Consider the following 18254-nt stretch of genomic DNA (forward strand, 5'->3'; position numbering starts at 1 on the left):
ATTATTAGTCAGAGGAGGCCAGCTGGTTTAATGTGGGTATTCGTTGTATTCCAATAACTCGTGTTGCTGGCCCCAGTGTTGGGATACAGGATGCTTGGAGATAGAAGGATGAGGTTTCTTCCTCAGGGGTGCCTGGTAGGGAGGTGTCCAGACCTCCTGAATTCTACAAAGTCCAGGGCAGGGAAACCCAAAGGAAGGGAGGAGGTATAAATTAGGGGTTACCGGCACCATGGACCTAACCCTTCTCTCTCCTTACCCACAGGTCTATCTTGGGGGTAGTTCTCTGCTGAAGTAACAAGACTTCCCATGTGACCCTCTGAGGTGGTTTCAAGCAGGACCTCCCTTTGTCGGACCGATGGAGAACCCAGCTCCGTAATCGCTCCGTCCGCAGCTGGGAGTATGGAGGATTTGGGCTGCAGCCCAGGCTTGGGCCTCCTGCCACTGAACCAGCCTCAGAGCCTTTAGCAAGAGACCACCCCTCCCGCCAGGGGCCCGGGGCTGGCCAGTGACTATGCGGCTTGGGCTGTGTGTGGTGGCCCTGGTTCTGAGCTGGACACACCTCGCTGTGGGCAGCCGAGGGGTCAAGGGCAAGAGGCAGAGGCGGAGTGAGTACCTACTGGGCTGAGCCTTGGTGTGGGCGGGGCCGGGGACCTGTGCTGGCTTTCTTCTGTGATGGCTATTTCATTTGTCCCTGCTTTGTGAGGGCTGCGGATTATCCGGTGGGCGGTTTCATTTGTTGAGATGTACTGGTCTGTAAACCTCTCACTATGGACCTTTTCCTCCTCTTTGAGATCTGCTTTCTGGCTCAACGCCTCTCTAGGAGGCCCTTTGACCCAACACCACTTTTGTAGGGTATCCATGGTGATGCTTCCTGCTGTGGAGAGAGTCCCCTGCCTGAGATACCCCGCTTCCCCCATCTAGGCTCAGGCCTTCAGGGCACCTCTCTGAACTGCAGCCCTTTGGACAGGGGGCTCTGCACAGCTGGGCAGCAGGCACCCAGCTTCCCTTGCTAGAGGACAGAGAAGGGTAGGTGAGTTTCTCCAGTAACTTAAACCTGTGGGATTCCCGGAGCTGAAGCCAGCACGCCCTTCAAAGAGGGCAGCTTCCAAGACAATGACCTTCCCACTTAAGGCGTAAGGCGTCCTGCAAGAGTTCTGAGCATAAGAAAAGCCCATAGTCCCAGTGCTGGGGACTGGGACAGGATTGCCATGGTTGATGCCAGAGTTTGATGGAATACAGGGAGAGAGACCCCTGTTTTAAAAATCAAAACTAGGGGTTGGGGATTTAGTTCAGTGGTAGAGCGCTTGCCTAGCAAGCGCAAGGCCCTGGGTTCGGTTCTCAGCTCTGGAAAAAAAAAATCAAAACTAAAAAAGAAAGAACAGGGTGGGTAGATTGCTCAGTGGTTAAAAGTGTTCACTGCTTTTGCAGAGGACCTGGGTTCCGTTTCCCAGCGCTCATGATGGGCAGCTCACAACTCCAGGGGTATGACACCTCTGAGTTCTGTGGACACCTGCACTCATGTGCACATACCCCTCCCCCCACACATATATAAGCTTAATTAAAAATAAATACGAAAGAAAGGAAAGAATGGCAAGTCCAGTTTTCTTTTCTTATTTGAGACATAATCTTGCTACGTAGCCCTGGTTGGCCCAGAACTCTCTATGTGGGCCTCTAATTCACATTCATCCCCCTGCCTCAGTCTTCCTAATGCTGGGTTTGCAGTTATTCGTCATGGAGCCCAATGAGCTGGGTGTCCTTTAAAACAGTTTGCTAAAGTGCAAAGTTAACGTGTCAACTTCCTGGCCTGACGCAGGCGTCCCTTACGCTCCATTCCACAGCTGCAGTTACAGGGGCATCGTGTGCCGGAAGTGGCCAGCGTATGCTAGTGACCCTGCCAGAGAGTTGGGTGGGGGCCTCCGGCTCCCAAGGCCTTGTCCCTCTTTCGAGATTCCCCCATCAAGGACTGTCATGTCATGCAGGCAGGAAGTCTTCCCGAAGTCTCGCCCAGTTCCCCCTTGCTTCACTTTTCTCATGGGACTGATGTCCGCAAGCCAGAGAAGGCTGAGGGCCAAGGCTCTCACCAGGAGGGAGGCTCAGGGAATTGGTGAAGCCAGAAAACCACCAGCTTAACAAACAGTTAGGGACGGTGAAGTTCCAGCGGCAGCAGTGAGTCCTCTCACATCCCTCCCCACAGTCTCTGTTGTGGCCAGTGTTTTGGACTCCGTGGGCCAGATGCAGTTTAGTGGTTTATAATCAGTCTCCATTATTTCCGAAATGACATAGAGATGATGAGACGGGGTGGGGGCGGGGAGCAGGCCACTCGTGGAACAGGCACAGCGATCTTGCTCACCCACAGGGGATCACATGCCCACTGACACAAGGGGCCATCAGACCCGGGTCCAAGGCAGAGGAACTGACGCACACGCAAGCTCTGAAGTGGGATTTAGTAGGCCAGCTTCTAGACATGGATATCAAATGTAGCTATTTCCATCGGCTTGACTTTGACCCAGCCACAGTGGGCAGTGTGTGCATTGTATTACTGGTGCATGTCAGGATGCAGGGCAGGGCAGGGGAGCGCTCCGGTGCTATGAGGGTCACCAGGCCTGAGGATGTGTGCTGTCAGTTGGTACTCGTTGCTTGGTGATCCTGCAGCACTCCCTGTGACGTTGTGATGTCACTGCACAGAAGCACAGCCAGACATCTAGGGGATGACAGATAGCAATGGGGTACACCGCTGGCTTCTTCATGTGCTGGGGACAGGACCAGTGCCTCAGGCATGCACACCCCAACCTCGGATGTATATGTAGACGTTACGTGTATTTATATATGTAAAAATAGTGTGTGCCTGTGTGCTCGTGGGGGGAGGGTGCTAGGACACTACTGGAGGGTGGCAGTCAGAGGGGTCAGTCTTTACCTTTGCCCCTTGCCTGAGACAGGAACTCTCCACTGCTCTGAGCCAGGCTACCTGGTCTGTGAGTATCAGGACAGTCTTCTCCCATTTTCCACACAGGTGTAATAGGACTAGAGATGCTTTTGCTATGGGGTCCAGCCTTTACATGGGTCCTGGGGAATCCAAAATCAGGCCATAAAAAAAAAAGTGTGGCAAGTACTTTTATCTGATGAGTCATCTCCACAGCCTGTTTTTCTTTTTCTTTCTTCTTTTTTAAAGAACTTTTAATGTATTTATGTATGTATTTATTTATTGGGGTGGGCGGTTTCAGGACAAGGTTTCACTGTGTAGTCCTGGCTGTCTTGGAACTCAGCATGTAGAAACTCACCGAGGACCGCCTGCCTCTGCCTCCCGAGTGCTGAGATTAAAGGCGTGCGCCACTGCTGCTTGGCTTAAAGCAATTTTTGTACGACATAAGGTCCCCCTCAGACTTCATTTTGTGCTTTGGTTTCTGGGCATCAGGGAAGGGAAGAAGGAAAGCCAGGGCATGTGTGGAAGGGCATGGGGCAGTGGCCCCCTGAGGAGGCGGCTTGATGTGCAGAGGGGCCTCTGGCTTTTGCCTGACTGCCGTCCCTCTTGGGCCTGTCAGTCAAACACCAGCAGCCACTCGTGAGATCTGATTGGTTCTCTGGTGGTTTGAACCTGGACATGTGTGATCTTGAGGTCTGAGAGATGGTCTCCCTGTATGGAGGGGAGAGAGCAAAGAAAGGACATCCGGTTGGCCTGGGTCATGAAGCTCAGGGAAGCCCTCCTCCCGCTCACCGAGGAGCCTCTTCTTCCCTCTTTCTTGCCTCCCGCGTTCTAGGGTCTCTGGATCTCACTAAGCTCTCTTTCACCCCAGCTCTTACACCCAGAGTACTTTCCCTTGGTTCCTTTTCCTATCTGATTCCAGGACTCCCTACTCAGCCCTGCCCTGAGCCCTTCCTACCCCTTCTCACTGCCTGCCCCCAGTCTGGCGCTGGCATCTCTCACTGCGCATGCTCCAGTCCCTCATTTAGTCCTTTCTCACTCCTTGGAAACAACACTGAAAATCAGTGGATACAGCCATGATGGTGAAAATCTGTAATCCTAGCTCTTGGGAAGTTGAGGCAGGAGGACTGTTGATTGTTATGAGTTAAAGGCTAGCCTGGGCTACATAGTGAGCCTAACCTGGACTACAGCGTGAAACCCTATCTAAAAAGAAGGGAGGAAGAGAGAGCCCCCCACCTATGGCAGATGGAGCTTGAAAAGGACTTGGGACGGGGAAGACACCAGTCAAGCCTGTGTTGTGAAACTAGGGAGCACAGCATCTGAGAGAGGAGCTGGGGAGGACTTGAGTGTCTGCTCTGGAAGTGGATGAAGCCAGAAGGAGCCGGGAGCTGGTTAACCACAAACTTCAGGGAGTGCAGGGCACTTAGCTCTCCCAACCCCCACGGTGGGCTCTGTCCCATAGGAAGCCAGCACCCATTGGAATGGAACCCCCACTGGTTGGGATGAAGCTTCCCACCATTGGCATGGAGTCCCTGCACCCGGCTGCCTAGGGCTGCATGCAAGCTGGGGAGTCCCTGCTGCAGGGAGGGGCAGAGACCAGCTGGCCTCCCTGCCAGGATAAGGAGTCTGGACTTGCCCTCTCTTAAGCTGCAGCTGGGGAGAGGCCACCAAGAAGCTTCCAATGGAGAGCTGGGCCAGCCTGGGGAAGGCAGGGAGAGAGCATGCCGAAGGGCAGCTGGCCCCTTGAGAAACAGTGAGGATCTACACCAAACTCCCTTCGAGTTAGACTCCCAACCCCCATGGGCTCAGTGAACAAGCAACAGATAGCCTCTGGTCCAGGGAATGCAGGATTAGACCCCACTCCAAGAAGGGCCCATGTTACCTTTTCCTGCTCTCCTTCTCTGGCCCTCATTCCTCATCTTCTACCCACCAACATGCCTCGGGCCTCTCTTACTGAATCCAGCTGTTCCGAAGCTGGAGTTCGCCCCACAAACGCTGTCACTATCCCCACAGACTCCCTCATTAACCTAGCCCACCTGAGTTCCCACATGTGCCCAGCACTCTCTACACTCCAGTGGATGCTTGCTACCGTCTATGCCCACCACACACCCTCCTTGAGACCCCACACCACACACTACCCTCGGCCCAACACTAGAAAGCTCCACCCCTTGTGAGTCTCAATCCTTCTCTGGACTCCTGTTCAGAAACAAGACAGATTCTGCCCTCCCCAACCCTTTCTAGTGAGGAGGAGACATCTCAGTAGAAAGAGCAACAAGAGATTATGTCTATTATCCAAGAGATTATATCTACCATGATGGATTCAGATGTTAGGGAAAGGTGACCACAGGAAAAGACCCCATCCAGACTTGCAAGGAGGTGATCAGGGAGGACTTCCTGGAGGAGGAAAAAAAATAGTTCTGAGGCTTTGAAGGCTGCAGAGCGTTCTAGGCTAATGGGCTGACTTAGACAAAGGCATAGAAGATCGAAAGGGTGGTATGTTTTGGGAAATGGTTACTGCTTGGGGTTGGGTTGAGGAAGGAGGTGGGTGGGATTACCTCAGGGAAACTTTCTGGCCCACTGGAAAGTAGGTCTTACTTTTAGAAGTGATACAATGTTTCAGGCAGAGGTGGGAGGTCACCACATGTTTGGTGGTAGCAGGATGCTTGGCAATGAGGCTGTTGGGAGCTGGAGGAAGTACGGTGGGGAGGAGGGATCATGCACAGGAAGCGGAGTTTCAGGGAGGGGCTAGCTAGCAAGGCCATCATAGCAACAGCAGCGCCCTTCATCCCTGGCTGAGGATTGAACCCGGGGCCTCATATATGCTAGGCAAGCCTCTACCACTGAGCCACATCCCCAGTCTGCCACTAGAGACTGAATGGGTTTTACATCGGGTTGACTGAGGCCAGAGGCAGGAACAGTATGATGGAGGCACAACCTTGCCTGTCTGACCAGAAAAGAGGGCTTGAGGATCTGGAGAGATGGCTTAGCAGTTAAGAGCACTGACTGCCCTTGCAGAGGACCTGGGTTCGATTCCTAGTGCCCATATGTCAGTTCACAACCATCTATAATTCAAGTTCCAGGAGACCCAACACCGTCTTCAGGCTTCCAGCACACACGCGGACAGAGATGTACGTGCAGCCAAAACCTCCATACACATAATTTTGTTTTTAAATATGCCCGAGGGGCAAAGGGTTCCAGAGCAGAGGCAGTAGAGGGTCAAGTAGGAAAGGCTGTTGTCTTCTCTAAGCACTTCCCCTCCCTGAGCCTGAGAGGCCTCCCCAGCTAGGCTGACAGCCCAGGGCCCAGTCATAACAGAAAGTAGCTGGAGGGACTTGTGTCTGGTCCCTTTCCTCACTAGTGGGACAAAGCTTTGTCTTCCTCTGGGGGCACTCTGGGACACTCAGCACATTAGGGCCTTTGCACAGGCTGTTCCTCCTGGGAGGCATGTGCCCTTCCCCTAGGCAGCTGGCTGAGTGAGTGCCCACCACTCCTCTTCCGCTATCTGTCACAGTACCAATCCTGCCTCCTAGTGCTGGCTAGACCGTTAGCACCATACCCTAGCATTCAGCTCCCAGCAGTCCTGGGATCCTGTTAGCTGTGCTGTGAATGGTGGGAATGAAGGAGCCTCTGCTTCCCCTTTGCATTTTTTTTTTAAGACAAAGTCTGAAATAGCCCAGGCTACTGAGAAAGATCTTAAACTTCTGATCCTCCTGCCTCCACCTCCTGAGTGTTGGGGTTACAGACTTGCACTACCACACCTGATTGATGCAATGCTGGGGTTGGAGCCCAGGCTTCATGCATGCTAGGCAAGCCCTCTACCCACCCAGCTACAGCCCCAACCCCTCCCCTTTTGTATCCTCTACGCATCCCCCAACACACACATCCTCTTCCTTGGGTCCTCCATTCAAGATCACATTTCCCTGTGTGAACACCAGTCCTGCCTCCATGGAGGCCCCTCCTCCAGCTGTTCCTTCCCTCCCTGCCAATCCCCAGACGCCCTAAGCTGAGAGTGTCACGGGACTCCTGTTCCACCCTGGTAAACATCCCTTGGTTCACCAAGCTGACCCCGCACCTGGGCTTCCAAACCATCATGCCAGCTTCTGGTTCCTCCTCTAACCCAGCCAATCCCAGCACTTCATCTCTGGATCTTGACCCTCCCGCTCTTCAGGTCTTCACTCCATCAATTTCTCTGCCTCTGAATCTTGGCATCCTATCCCTCCTCTCCCCTCTCTTCCCCTCCCTCTCCCTTCCTTCCCCCTCTCTCCTCCCCTTTCCTTCTTTCTTGCTCTTCTTCCTCCTTTTCTTCCTCTTCTTCCCCTCACCCCTTTCTTCGACACAGGGTCTCGCTCTGTACCCCATGATCCGGAGCTCACGGCAACCTTCCTGCCTCGGGCTCCTGGGTGCTAACATCACTCTCATCCTCTGACTTTATTCTACTTTATTCTGGAAGCCTTCTCGTCCACTCACTCCCCCAGATCACTGGAGTTTGGCTGTTTTTTCCTTCTCAAAGTCACAGGCAGTGACCACCAATGGTCCAGCCTTGTAGACATGTTTCAAAGCTACATAGCTTGGCTGCCTCCTACTCAGCTCTGTTCCCCCTTTTAACCTGGTTCCTCTCCTACTCTGCCAGCTCCCACCTCCCCAGTATCCCCCCTGTACCTCTTCCCAGGCCCTTCTCCCTCTGCTTCTCTGAGGAGCACAGGGGCTGCCGGGACATGGCCTGAGAGCTTCATCACTCTATCCTCACACTCGAGATTTTACCAGCACTGATCCCACCTCCCTGCTGCTCCTCCGTGGTCACTCTTCTTGAGAACGATACTTCCTCTTTAGCTTCCTCTGTTCCTTTCACTCCTCACTCCCTGCCCTCTGCACCTCCTGTATTGACTCCCAGTGTGGTTATTAACAGTCCTTGTTGCTGAGTCCTTCCTTGACTGGGACATTCAGCTTGTTGGTACCTCCCTCTTTGGAAGAGCACCCTCTTCCTGAGACTTCTGTGAGGCAGGATGGGTTTCAGGATCCTTCTCAGTCTCCCACTTGGGTTCATCAAGGCTAACCTCTTCCTTCCCAGTCTTCCTCTATGCTTCCCCCTCTCTGGACCCATTTACCATCTCACAGACCTGCTGGTCTTTCTGTCTGTCCATGGAGTGGCTTGTTTTGTTTTGTTTTGTTTTGTTTGGGATTTGGGTTTTTTGTTCTGTTTTGTTTTGAGGCAGGGTCTCGTGTAGCCTAGCTGAGCCTAGCTTAGAACTTGCTGTGTAGCCAACCCTGGCCTTGAACTCCAGATCCTCCTGCCTCTACCTCCCAAGTGCTGGGATTATAGTCCTGCAACAGCATGCCTGGTGTCCCAACTGGCCTCAGATGGCTGTTTCCACTATCAATCTACTGACAAACGTCATCTCTTGAGCTCCAGACCCACAGGCCCCACTGCCTGATGGCCACCTTTCCTGAGTGTCCCATGGGAACTGGCCACTCAGCATGCCCAAACTCCTTCTCCTCTCCCCACCCAAGCCTGCTCTTCCGGGATTTCTGACCCAGTGGAGGGTCAATGATTACTCAGTTATCCAAGTTCCGTGTCTCGAAGTCCCCTGAACTCGTGTTTTGTCCCACACTCACACCACCCAGCACCTGGTCTCTGGGACCTGCCACCCACAGATCTCAGGTCTGTTTGCCCCTTTCCCGGCTCCTGGCCCCACCCCAGCTCACCGCTTTTTGAAGCTAGTTCTCACTAAGTATCCTAGTGAGATTGGAAATCCTCAGACTGGAAATCCTCCTGCCTGAGCTTTCAGGGTAGACAGCAGGTGAGTGATACCGCTAGCCTTCCCTGCTTGAGAGTTTTAACCTGGGCATCTTCCTGCTTCCTCCTTGGCCACCTCTTTAGCCCCTTGTCCCCCGTCCTGAGGGGGGCCTTCTAAAGTGAAGTCCTGACCACGGCTCCTGTCGGCCTCCCTGGCTGACTTTGACCTGGTATCTGTGTTCCTTCTATAGGTTTGAGGTTCTTCCTGGTTTGGCCCTCTTCTCTTTCAGCTTCCCGTGTTAACATTCTCACCGTGTTCCTGCTATGCTGACCCTGGGTGTGGCACACTTTCTTAGCCAATACCAACATCCACTGTGAAAAACGCAGTGTGACAAGGTTGAGCGGACAGTGAACACTGGGGCGATGCTATGCAAATGTGTTCTTTTGTTTGGTTTTCTAGACAGGGTTTCCCTGTGTGGCCCTGGCTGTCCTGGAACTCTCTCTGTAGACAAGGCTGGCCTCAAACTCACAGAGATCCACCTTCCTCTGTCTCCCCGAGTGCTGGGATTAAAGGTGTGCACCACCACCACCAGGTGCAAATATGCTCTTAACAGAGAGGCCAAGAAGAGAGAATGAATGTTGAAATCTTGCTATCAAGAGCTGAGCCTCATTGTGCAGGCCCAGCATCCCAGTACTTGGGAGGTTGAGGAAGGAGGCTTGAAAAGTTCAAGGTTAGTCTGGATCTATAAAGCAAGTTCAAGGCTAACCCGGGCAACTTAGTGAAACTCTATCTCAAAGTAAAAAGTAAAAAGAGGCCTGGGGATGTGGCTCAGTGGTAAACTGATTGCCTAGCACTCAAAGGCCTTGCATCATTCCCCAGTGCTGAAAACAAAAACAAAGGAATAAAATCCCCCCTGCCAGGGGGACACCCCATTGACGCAAAAGCCAAAAACCGGAGTGAACATTCATTTCCGCAACAAATAAGACAGTGACTCAAAGGACCTTCCATGAAGTGGAAGCAGTCCCTAAACTCTCCAGTGACCCACACACTTGGCACACAGCTGACGAAGGCCCAAAGACTCCGCAGGGTTGCAGCGCAGCTGCGTGAGGCATAACTGCCCCTTTAGTGAGCACGCCAGGCCGAAACGAAAGCAATGTTTCATTTTACCAACTCAGCACCACTGACTCCGTGCAACAAGTTTCACATTAAAGAAGTCATTAAGCTGCGCTCTCGGTTTCCCCGCTCTCTTGAGCAGCCTCCATCTGCCTTTCGTATGACTGTCTTCCCCATGCCTGGAACACACACTGGCCGATGCGTCGTGGCTCAGTAATTTAACCTCTTCATCTCCTCATCTCGAAGAAAAGAGGGTTGGTAATAATAACGGGCTGGGCGTGGTCGCGCACACCTGCCATCCCAGCACTTGGAGGCAGAGGTGGGGAAACGGCTTCAAGTTCAAGGAAGCCTGGGCTACATAGCAGTTCCAGGATAGCTTCGGCTACAGCGTGAGACTCTGTCTTGAAAGCCAAAGAGCGAAGCCGGGGAAGCAGCGTGATCGGCAGAGGACTTGTCTGGCATGCACAAGGCACTCTGGTTAATCCCTAGAGCTTCATAAAACTAGATGTGGTGGCACAAACCTGTTATCCCAGCACTCAGGAAGTAGAAGCAGGAGGAGCTAGAGCTCAAGGCTAGTCTTGGCTACACAGAGACTTTGAGGACAGCCTGGGCTACATAGTGGACCTTTTCTCAAAATACAAACAAAACACTGGGCATAGTGATGCACACCTTTAATTCCAGCACTTGGGAAGCAGAAGTAGATGGAGCTCTGTGAGTTCAAGGCCAGCCTGTTCTACAGAATAAGTTCCAGGACAGTCAGGTTTCATTGTATAGACCCTGTCTCAAAAAGACAAAAGCAAGATGGAGGTTAATCCCAGAATTCGGGAGGCAGAGGCAGGTGGATCTCTGAGTTCGAGGCCAGCCTGGTCTACAAAGCGAATTCCAGGACAGCCATGTCTACACAGAGAAACTCTGTGTAGCGGGGTTTGAAAGCAAACAAAATAACTCTTCCCTTAAAAAAAGAAGCACTTGCCGGGCGGTGGTGGCGCACGCCTTTAATCCCAGCACTCAGGAGGCAGAGCCAGGCAGATCTCTGTGAGTTCGAGGCCAGCCTGGGCTACCAAGTGAGTTCCAGGAAAGGCGCAAAGCTACACAGAGAAACCCTGTCTCGAAAAACCAAAAAAAAAAAAAAAAAAAAAAAAAAAAAAAAGAAAGAAAAAGAAATACTTAAAAAATAAATAAAAATTGAAGTGTAAAAGCAGAGCCAGCAGGAAGACATTGCCAAGCCTGACCTGGGACCCACATGGTAGAAGGAGAGACCCGAAAGTTGCCCTCTGACCTCTCCACATGCACAGTGACACACACACACACACACACACACACACACACACCCTAAACAAACACAAACAAACAAATGTTAAAACAAAAAGTAAACAGGGATAGCAAGATGGCTGAGACGGTAAAGGCTCTTGCTGCATTAGCCTGATGCCTGGAGTTGGATCCCCAGATTTCATTTAGAGGTGGAAGGTTGTCCCCTGACCTCCACACAAGTGCAGTCGCACACACATGCACACCTACCCCCTCACCTCACCTCATCTACCCTACCCCCACCCCCACCCACAACTACTACTATTAGTAATAAAGCCCAAAGTCAAATGGACGGGGGAAAATGGCTCAGTGGGAAAGAGCACATGCTCTGCAAGCATGAGGACCGGGGTTTGCATCCACAGCTCCTACATGAAAGAAAAGCAAAAACCAGACAAGGCTGTGCATGCCTGTAACCCTAGCATTGTGGGGCAGAAGACAGGCAGATCATGAGCACTCAGTGGTCAGCGAGCCTAGCCAAAATGGCCATCTTCAGGGCAAGTGAGAGACCCTGCCTCACAGCAGTGGAGCAGAGAGCGGTGGAGAAAGAAACCCAGTGTCCTTCTCTGGCCTCTGTATGCGTGCACGTGAGGGTGCACAGCTGCACCCTCACGTGCACGCACCATAGCACATGCATTAAAACAAATAGACAAGCAATCCTGTTTATAGCACACTTAAAACAAATAGACAAACAATCCCGTTGAGATGCAGTTCAGGCACTGGTTCCAGGTCTCACCTGCAGCAATCACCTCACCCTCCACCCACCCACATCCTCTGTTAACATCTAGAAGAATCCTATGCAAAGAGTGCTTGAAGGGAAACACTGCTCACAGGACTGAAGCTCCTTAGTGTGATACAGACAGAAGACACCTTATCCCCCAACATTCCCTCCCCAAATTATCTGCATATTCCCTTGCCCCTCTCTGGTCCTGTTCCTCTCGTCACCCTTATTTCTACTCTCTGAAGGACAAATTCCTACTGATCCTTCAAGAAGGGACACCGTGGCACCTCCTTTGAGAGTCCTTTCTCTTCTCTCCTCCTCTTTTTCTTTTCTCTCCCTTCTTCTTCCTCCTCCTCCTCCTCCTCCTTCGACAGTCTTCTTACTATATTGCCCTAGCCTGGCCTCAAACTCATAACCTCCTGCTGGAATACTGGGATTACATGCATGAGCCATCATGTCGGCCTTTCCTGGACTCTTGAGTCCAGTGTTGCTGGTTTGGGGCTGCCAGCCCTCACGTATGAATAGGTGTCTGCCCCGCTGAAGGCCAGTCCCTCTACAAAGAGGCCCAGTTTATTTGACATTGGACCTCTGAGCACACCCTGAATGGGGCACATGGAGGTGGTGGGTGAGTGGGGGCTGAACAGTTAATGAAGGGACAGAATGAAAGCCGAGTCTCAGGGCTGTTGTAGAAGGTCACACTGCCTTCAAGGAAAGCGCCAAACCAGGATGTCTCAATCTCAGCATCACAGACGTTTTAGACCACACGGTTCTTTTTGTCCAGGGCTGGTCCACATAGTGGAGAATGCTTACGGTCTTCTCTTTACTCCCTTGATGCCAGTAGCAACTGTTTCCTCTGGTCATAATGATCAAAAAAGTCCCTAGGGACTGGGGAGATGGCTCAGCAGTTAAGAGCACTTATTGCTATTGTAGAAGACCTGGGCTCAGTTCCCAGCACCCACATGATGGCTCACAATCATCTGAGGCCTTCCTCTGACCTCTGAGGGCACCAGGCATGCACATGGTGTGCATATATACATGCAGGCAAAACACTTATACATATAAAATTAAAATAAATCTGTTTTTTTTTAAGTTCCTAGGGTTGGGGATTTAACTCCATAGAGTGCTTATCTTAAATGTACAAGGCCCTGGGTTTGGTTCCCAGTATCACAAAAATCAGGCATGGTGGCATCTACTTGGGATCCTAGCATTCAGGAAGTGGAGGCAGGAGGACAGAAGTTCACTGTCATCTTCTGACTTCAAGAGATTCATTCATTAAAAAAAAAAAAAAAAAAAAGGTTGATCAAATGTCTCCTAGGAAGCAAAAATCTCTCAAGTTGAGACCACTGTTCTAGGCAGAGGTTACTCTAGTTGTCTTTCTCCTTAGAACTTTTAATCCAGAATCCCTCTTGATCTTAAAACTTTATCAGCAATTGCAAAGCTTCCTTGGGTACCTGAGGCTGAAGTTTCCTCCCTTGGAGAGAATTAGGATAAGTTCCGGGAAGGTACAGATTGAGTTTCATCTCTGGGGATAAAGAACAAGTGTACAGACTTGAGGATGTGCTGGGGCAGTAAGAAGTTGGTGGTGCAGATCTAGGCATCTATACTAGCCACTTGCTTAGGGCTCTGGGCTTGTGCCTAAAGCAGCCTTGCAGGGAGCTGTTCGCCCAGTCCTGCCTCTGAGATACACATTCCCTTGGTGCACTGAAACCCCCAAAGGCTCACCCCCATCTCTGTGAGAACCTGGAAATATGTGGTCTCCTCTACAGCCACCTTCTCATCCTTCCTCTGCCCTGCAGTCAGTGCTGAGGGGAGCCAAGCTTGTGCCAAGGGCTGTGAGCTCTGTTCCGAAGTCAACGGCTGCCTCAAGTGCTCGCCCAAGCTGTTCATTCTGCTGGAGAGGAACGACATCCGCCAGGTGGGCGTCTGCCTGCCGTCCTGCCCGCCTGGATACTTTGATGCCCGAAACCCTGACATGAACAAATGCATCAGTGAGTGTGGGGGTGGGAATGGAGAGGCCCTGCTTTGAACTAGTTAGTGATGGCCGGTGAGAAGTGTAGAGGGGGCACAGGAAAGAAGATGAGGCTCGGGTTGGGGATTTAGCTCAGTGGTAGAGCACTTGCCTAGCAAGCGCAAGGCCCTGGGTTCGATCCTCAGCTTAAAAAAAAAAAAAAAAAAGATGAGGCTCTTGTTTCAAATGTACAGGCAGACAGCCTCCTAGATGCTCCACCCACAATCCCACTGGGTACAAACCAGAACTCCACCCTCCTCTCCCCATATCTGCACCTACCTCTGTTCCCACAGGTCACTCTGACTGTCCCAACTCATCTGTCAAGCCAGAGGAACCCCGTCTGGCCACTCTGCTCTTTCATGGCTCCCCTTGGCTTCTGGCTCTGCCTTTTTCACCCCAGCCACAGCACCATGTGTTGCAAAACACATGCTGCCCTGTTTCCATCCCGTCCCTGTAACTACAACTGGGACATTCTGGTGGGGGGGGGGGCACCCAGTGAACCTGTACCTGTGAGCCATATCAGTGTTTCCTCCCTCAATTCAGTGCCTTGGACTGTAGAACTAACTCATTTCCAGATCTCAGATCACTGAGCCTCACAAAAGCCTTTGGAGGGAGGCTGGGCAGGAGGGGCCGTAGGTTCTTAAAGCTGATAATTTAGAGGCATGGAGGGGAGATGCCTGGTGCCAGCGCAGCCTTCTGAATTCTGATCTCAGCTTGGTTACTAGCTTGCTGTATGACCTTGAGTGTATCTCAGCCCCCTGACAGCTCATCCGTAAATTGGGAGGGCTTGTCTTTCCTCCTCGGGTTGTTGGGAAACACACCTATAAACCTGGTGTCTGGCACTCAATAAATGGTAGCTGCTATTGTTATTTTGGTTCTTATTGTACTGGCAACCAAACCCAGGAATCTAAGCATCTGGTGGGGGCAGCGGGAGGCGGGGTAGGGCGGGAGTAAGGGAGGCAAAGTTGAAATGAAGCCACTGGGGAGGAAGGTACAGAAGGAGGTGGGTGGGTAGCTCAGTGAGGTGAGGTGGGCCCTGGGAGCTGCCCTCTTGGTCTTCAGGGCATTTGGAAAGAGGGGGTTCCTGGATGTGCCAGAGTCTGGTAGGCTGGCAGCTGGCACTTCTAGTGCCAGAGACTGGGAGGAAGCCAGTACCTCCCAGTCTGGGAAGGGGAGATGGTGGAAGGCCTGTCTGTTCCCAGCCAAGCACTGTTCTGCCCACCTCCCGCAAAGGAGGGAGCTGGCAGAAGGAGGGAGGGAGGGACCTGGGAGTCCAACCCAGGGGTTCCTGGAACTTGGTTTTGCACAGGGAGAGGAATTTGCCCTGGGATTGCTCCTACTCTTCTGAGCAGATTCTTTCTGCCCTGGGCAGGAGGAGATCCAATGCTGGGGTGCTGGGGTGCCCAGCAATGTGAGAAGGGGTGCCACACAGGTGCTGCCTGGGGGTTCATCCTCCCATTCGGTCCTACTCTTTTTAGAGGGGCCCTAGGATGCCATGGGATGCTGAAACCATCCTCTCTGTCTCCACCAAGCCCAGAAGGCCCCTCCTCCCAGAAACCCTTGGGCCTCATCTTGGGTTCCAGGATCTGAGACTTCGTTTGGGTTCTGGTTGGCTGTTGTTGGCAAGAGTCCCAGTCAGTACTCAGAAGTGACTACTTCAGCGTCCTCTCAGCCCCCTCCCCCTTTGAAAGATTCCTCCGCAGGAATCCCAACTCTAGACCAAGATCTTGACCTCTGTGAGTGGCTTCGAGCAGTAGGCTTTGGGGCCAGGGATAAAAGAATGTACCCATCCTAGCCTGGGCAAACTCCGTTCTGCTCCTGTCCTCAGAATGCAAGATTGAGCACTGCGAGGCCTGCTTCAGCCACAACTTCTGCACCAAGTGTCAGGAGGGCTTGTACTTGCACAAGGGCCGCTGCTACCCAGCCTGTCCCGAGGGCTCCGCCGCAGCCAACAGCACCATGGAGTGCAGCAGTCCTGGTAAGGAGGGGTGCCAGAGGCGGAGGACCCAGAGCCCAGAGCAGAGAGCTTGATGGAACTCAGAGGTTGATGGCCACCGGGCGGTGTGGCGCACGCCTTTAATCCCAGCACTCGGGAGGCAGAGGCAGGTGGATCTCTGTGAGTTCGAGAACAGCCTGGTCTACAGAGTGAGATCTAGGACAGGCTCCAAAATCTACAGAGTGAGATCTAGGACAGGCTCCAAAAGCTACACAGAGAGACCCTGTCTCGAAAGAACAAAAAACAAACCAACAAAAAAAAAAGAACGAAAGAAAAGAGGTTGATGGCCACAGAGTGAAAGGGCGGGGCAAGAGAAAGCTCACCTTTCCCAACCACATTTTGGGGTTCTTTCTTTGTGCCCTCTGCCTCTGGTCTGTAGAACTCACACCTGAGGTCTGGACTGAGATTGGGTGGGTGGGTGGGTGAGTGGGTGCGGGTTCCTTGGGGCACTCGGGAGTGGGGGTGGGGAGGGCTTTGCCTCTTCCTTCCCTCCCTCCTACCTCACCTCCTGTCAGCACAATGTGAAATGAGTGAGTGGTCCCCGTGGGGGCCCTGCTCCAAGAAGAGGAAGCTGTGCGGTTTCCGGAAGGGATCGGAAGAGCGGACACGCAGGGTGCTCCATGCTCCTGGAGGAGACCACGCCACCTGCACTGACACCAAAGAGACCCGGAAGTGTACAGTGCGCAGGACGCCATGTCCTGAGGGTGAGCTGCAGCCTCTGCCTATGGGGTCAGCCATAGCTACGTCCTGCCGGATCGCCCGTGCTGTGCAAACTGGGGGCCTATCCAGGCTGAGGACAGTGCCCTGAGATGCTCTGTGGCAGAAATTAGAAACTTCTGTGGGGCATGATCCCTGTCCCATTTCTTCTGGATGTTCATTTTAGAAAGGCCCTGGGAAAGCGGAGGGGGTTGGGGTGAGCTAAGCCCCAGAGACTTGGACCCATTCAGACAAGGCCACAGAGCCTGAAGTTGGCAGCAAGGTAGATGCTGCCCACCCTGCCTGGTATCAGGGGTAGCCTTGTGGGTGGCAGGGAGTAGGGACTGTTCCACTTGTTCTGATACCTTCACTGAACAGCCAGGAAATGCTCTAGGGTCTTTGGAGTCCAAAGACTGAGGTGAAGGAGGGTGCCTGGTGTGCACTGTGGAGTGGGGTGGAGACAAGTCTCTAGGGGCTGTTTCTTGTACTCATGCTATAAGGTCCCCTGAAGAGGCTGCAGCCAGAAGAGGCTTTGAGGCGACCTCCTATTGCCTTCCCACCCAGCTTCCTTGCCACGACCTTCTGAGGCCCCTTGGGCACCTTTGTTGATTTTTCTCCACTATGTGATTGTTGCAGGGCAGAAGAGGAGGAAGGGGGGTCCAGGCCGGAGGGAGAATGCCAATAGGCATACGGCTAGGAAGAACAGCAAGGAGCCAGGTGCCAACTCTCGGAGACACAAGGGGCAGCAGCAGCCACAGCCAGGGACAGCGGGACCCCTCACGTCAGTAGGACCCACCTAGGCACGGTGACCAGTCTCCAGATCTGTGTGGAAGAGTCTTATGCTGTACTGCATAATGAGAACTTTCCAGAACTGGAGCATCTGGGACAGCAAGTCCACACATTGTCCACTCACCCACCCATCCGTCTCTCCATCCATCCATCCATCCATCCATCCACCCATCCATGCATATCCAGGTACACATATGGCCACATCAGAAAACATCAACACACACACACACACACACACACACACACACACACACACACACATATTCTTGAGGTCACCGAAGATACTTCCATCCTGTGGCCTAGCTGTACACACTCAGTTTATGATGCTCTCGGAAGATGCTCGGAACCTTTCCCAGCATCTGAACCTAAACTTCAAGGAGCGGAACCTTCTGGAGGAATTGCTGGGACAGCGCCTGCCAGGTGGATGGCAGACTAGAGCCAAAGCTGAGCAGCTGCCAAGGGGGAGAGTGCTTTCCCCGGTCCTGAGTGGCACTCCCAGCTGCGTGACTTGATTGTTGATGAGAGTCATTACACATCCGTGGTACATGTCGGGGATGACCTGACTTGGAAACTGCTTAAAGGTTTATTTCAAATTAAAAAGAAAAAAAAAATGCTGTCCATTCATTTTCAGGGTGTGAGGTTTAGTGGGTACACATAGGAACAAGGAGAGATGGAGCCTAATTTTAAAAGCCCTCTAATAGCCTAATGGATAACTTTATTGATACCTAGAGGATGGTCACCAGGTTCTCTGCATTGTTTTAAAGATTTTAAAACATTTATCTGAATGAATGTGCGCCTGTGTGAGTTTATGTGCACCATATGCATGCGGGTACTCAGAGAAGCCAGAGTTGCAGGAGGCCGTGACCTGCTGGTGTGGGTGCTGGGAACTGAACCCAGATCCTCAGCAAAAGCAGCAAGTGCTCTTAATCGCTGAGCCATCTCTCCAGACCCATCTATATTCTTGTTAATCA

General features: G+C 52.4%; 1 protein-coding gene across 1 annotated transcript; it reads left to right on the top strand.

Moving 5' to 3' along the window:
* The first annotated feature begins 265 nt into the window (after positions 1-265).
* On the top strand, positions 266-18007 carry Rspo1 (R-spondin 1). Its single transcript, XM_059256109.1, has 5 exons — positions 266-605; positions 13591-13782; positions 15631-15780; positions 16314-16502; positions 17131-18007. The coding sequence occupies exons 1-5, from the start codon at positions 512-514 to the stop codon at positions 17292-17294; spliced, it is 789 nt and encodes a 262-aa protein (XP_059112092.1). The 5' UTR covers positions 266-511; the 3' UTR covers positions 17295-18007.
* Positions 18008-18254: the final 247 nt, after the last annotated feature.

Source organism: Peromyscus eremicus, chromosome 2 (genome assembly GCF_949786415.1).
Source record: "Peromyscus eremicus chromosome 2, PerEre_H2_v1, whole genome shotgun sequence".
Lineage (NCBI taxonomy): Eukaryota > Metazoa > Chordata > Mammalia > Rodentia > Cricetidae > Peromyscus > Peromyscus eremicus.

What these genes read in the sequence shown, in the direction of transcription:
- Rspo1 (XM_059256109.1), top strand. Translation starts at nt 512, where the DNA reads ATGCGGCTTGGGCTGTGTGTGGTGGCCCTGGTTCTGAGCTGGACACAC. An exon ending in TGACATGAACAAATGCATCA is followed by an intron (nt 13,783 to 15,630) that starts GTGAGTGTGGGG and finishes TCCTGTCCTCAG; the next exon opens with AATGCAAGATTGAGCACTGC. An exon ending in CATGGAGTGCAGCAGTCCTG is followed by an intron (nt 15,781 to 16,313) that starts GTAAGGAGGGGT and finishes ACCTCCTGTCAG; the next exon opens with CACAATGTGAAATGAGTGAG.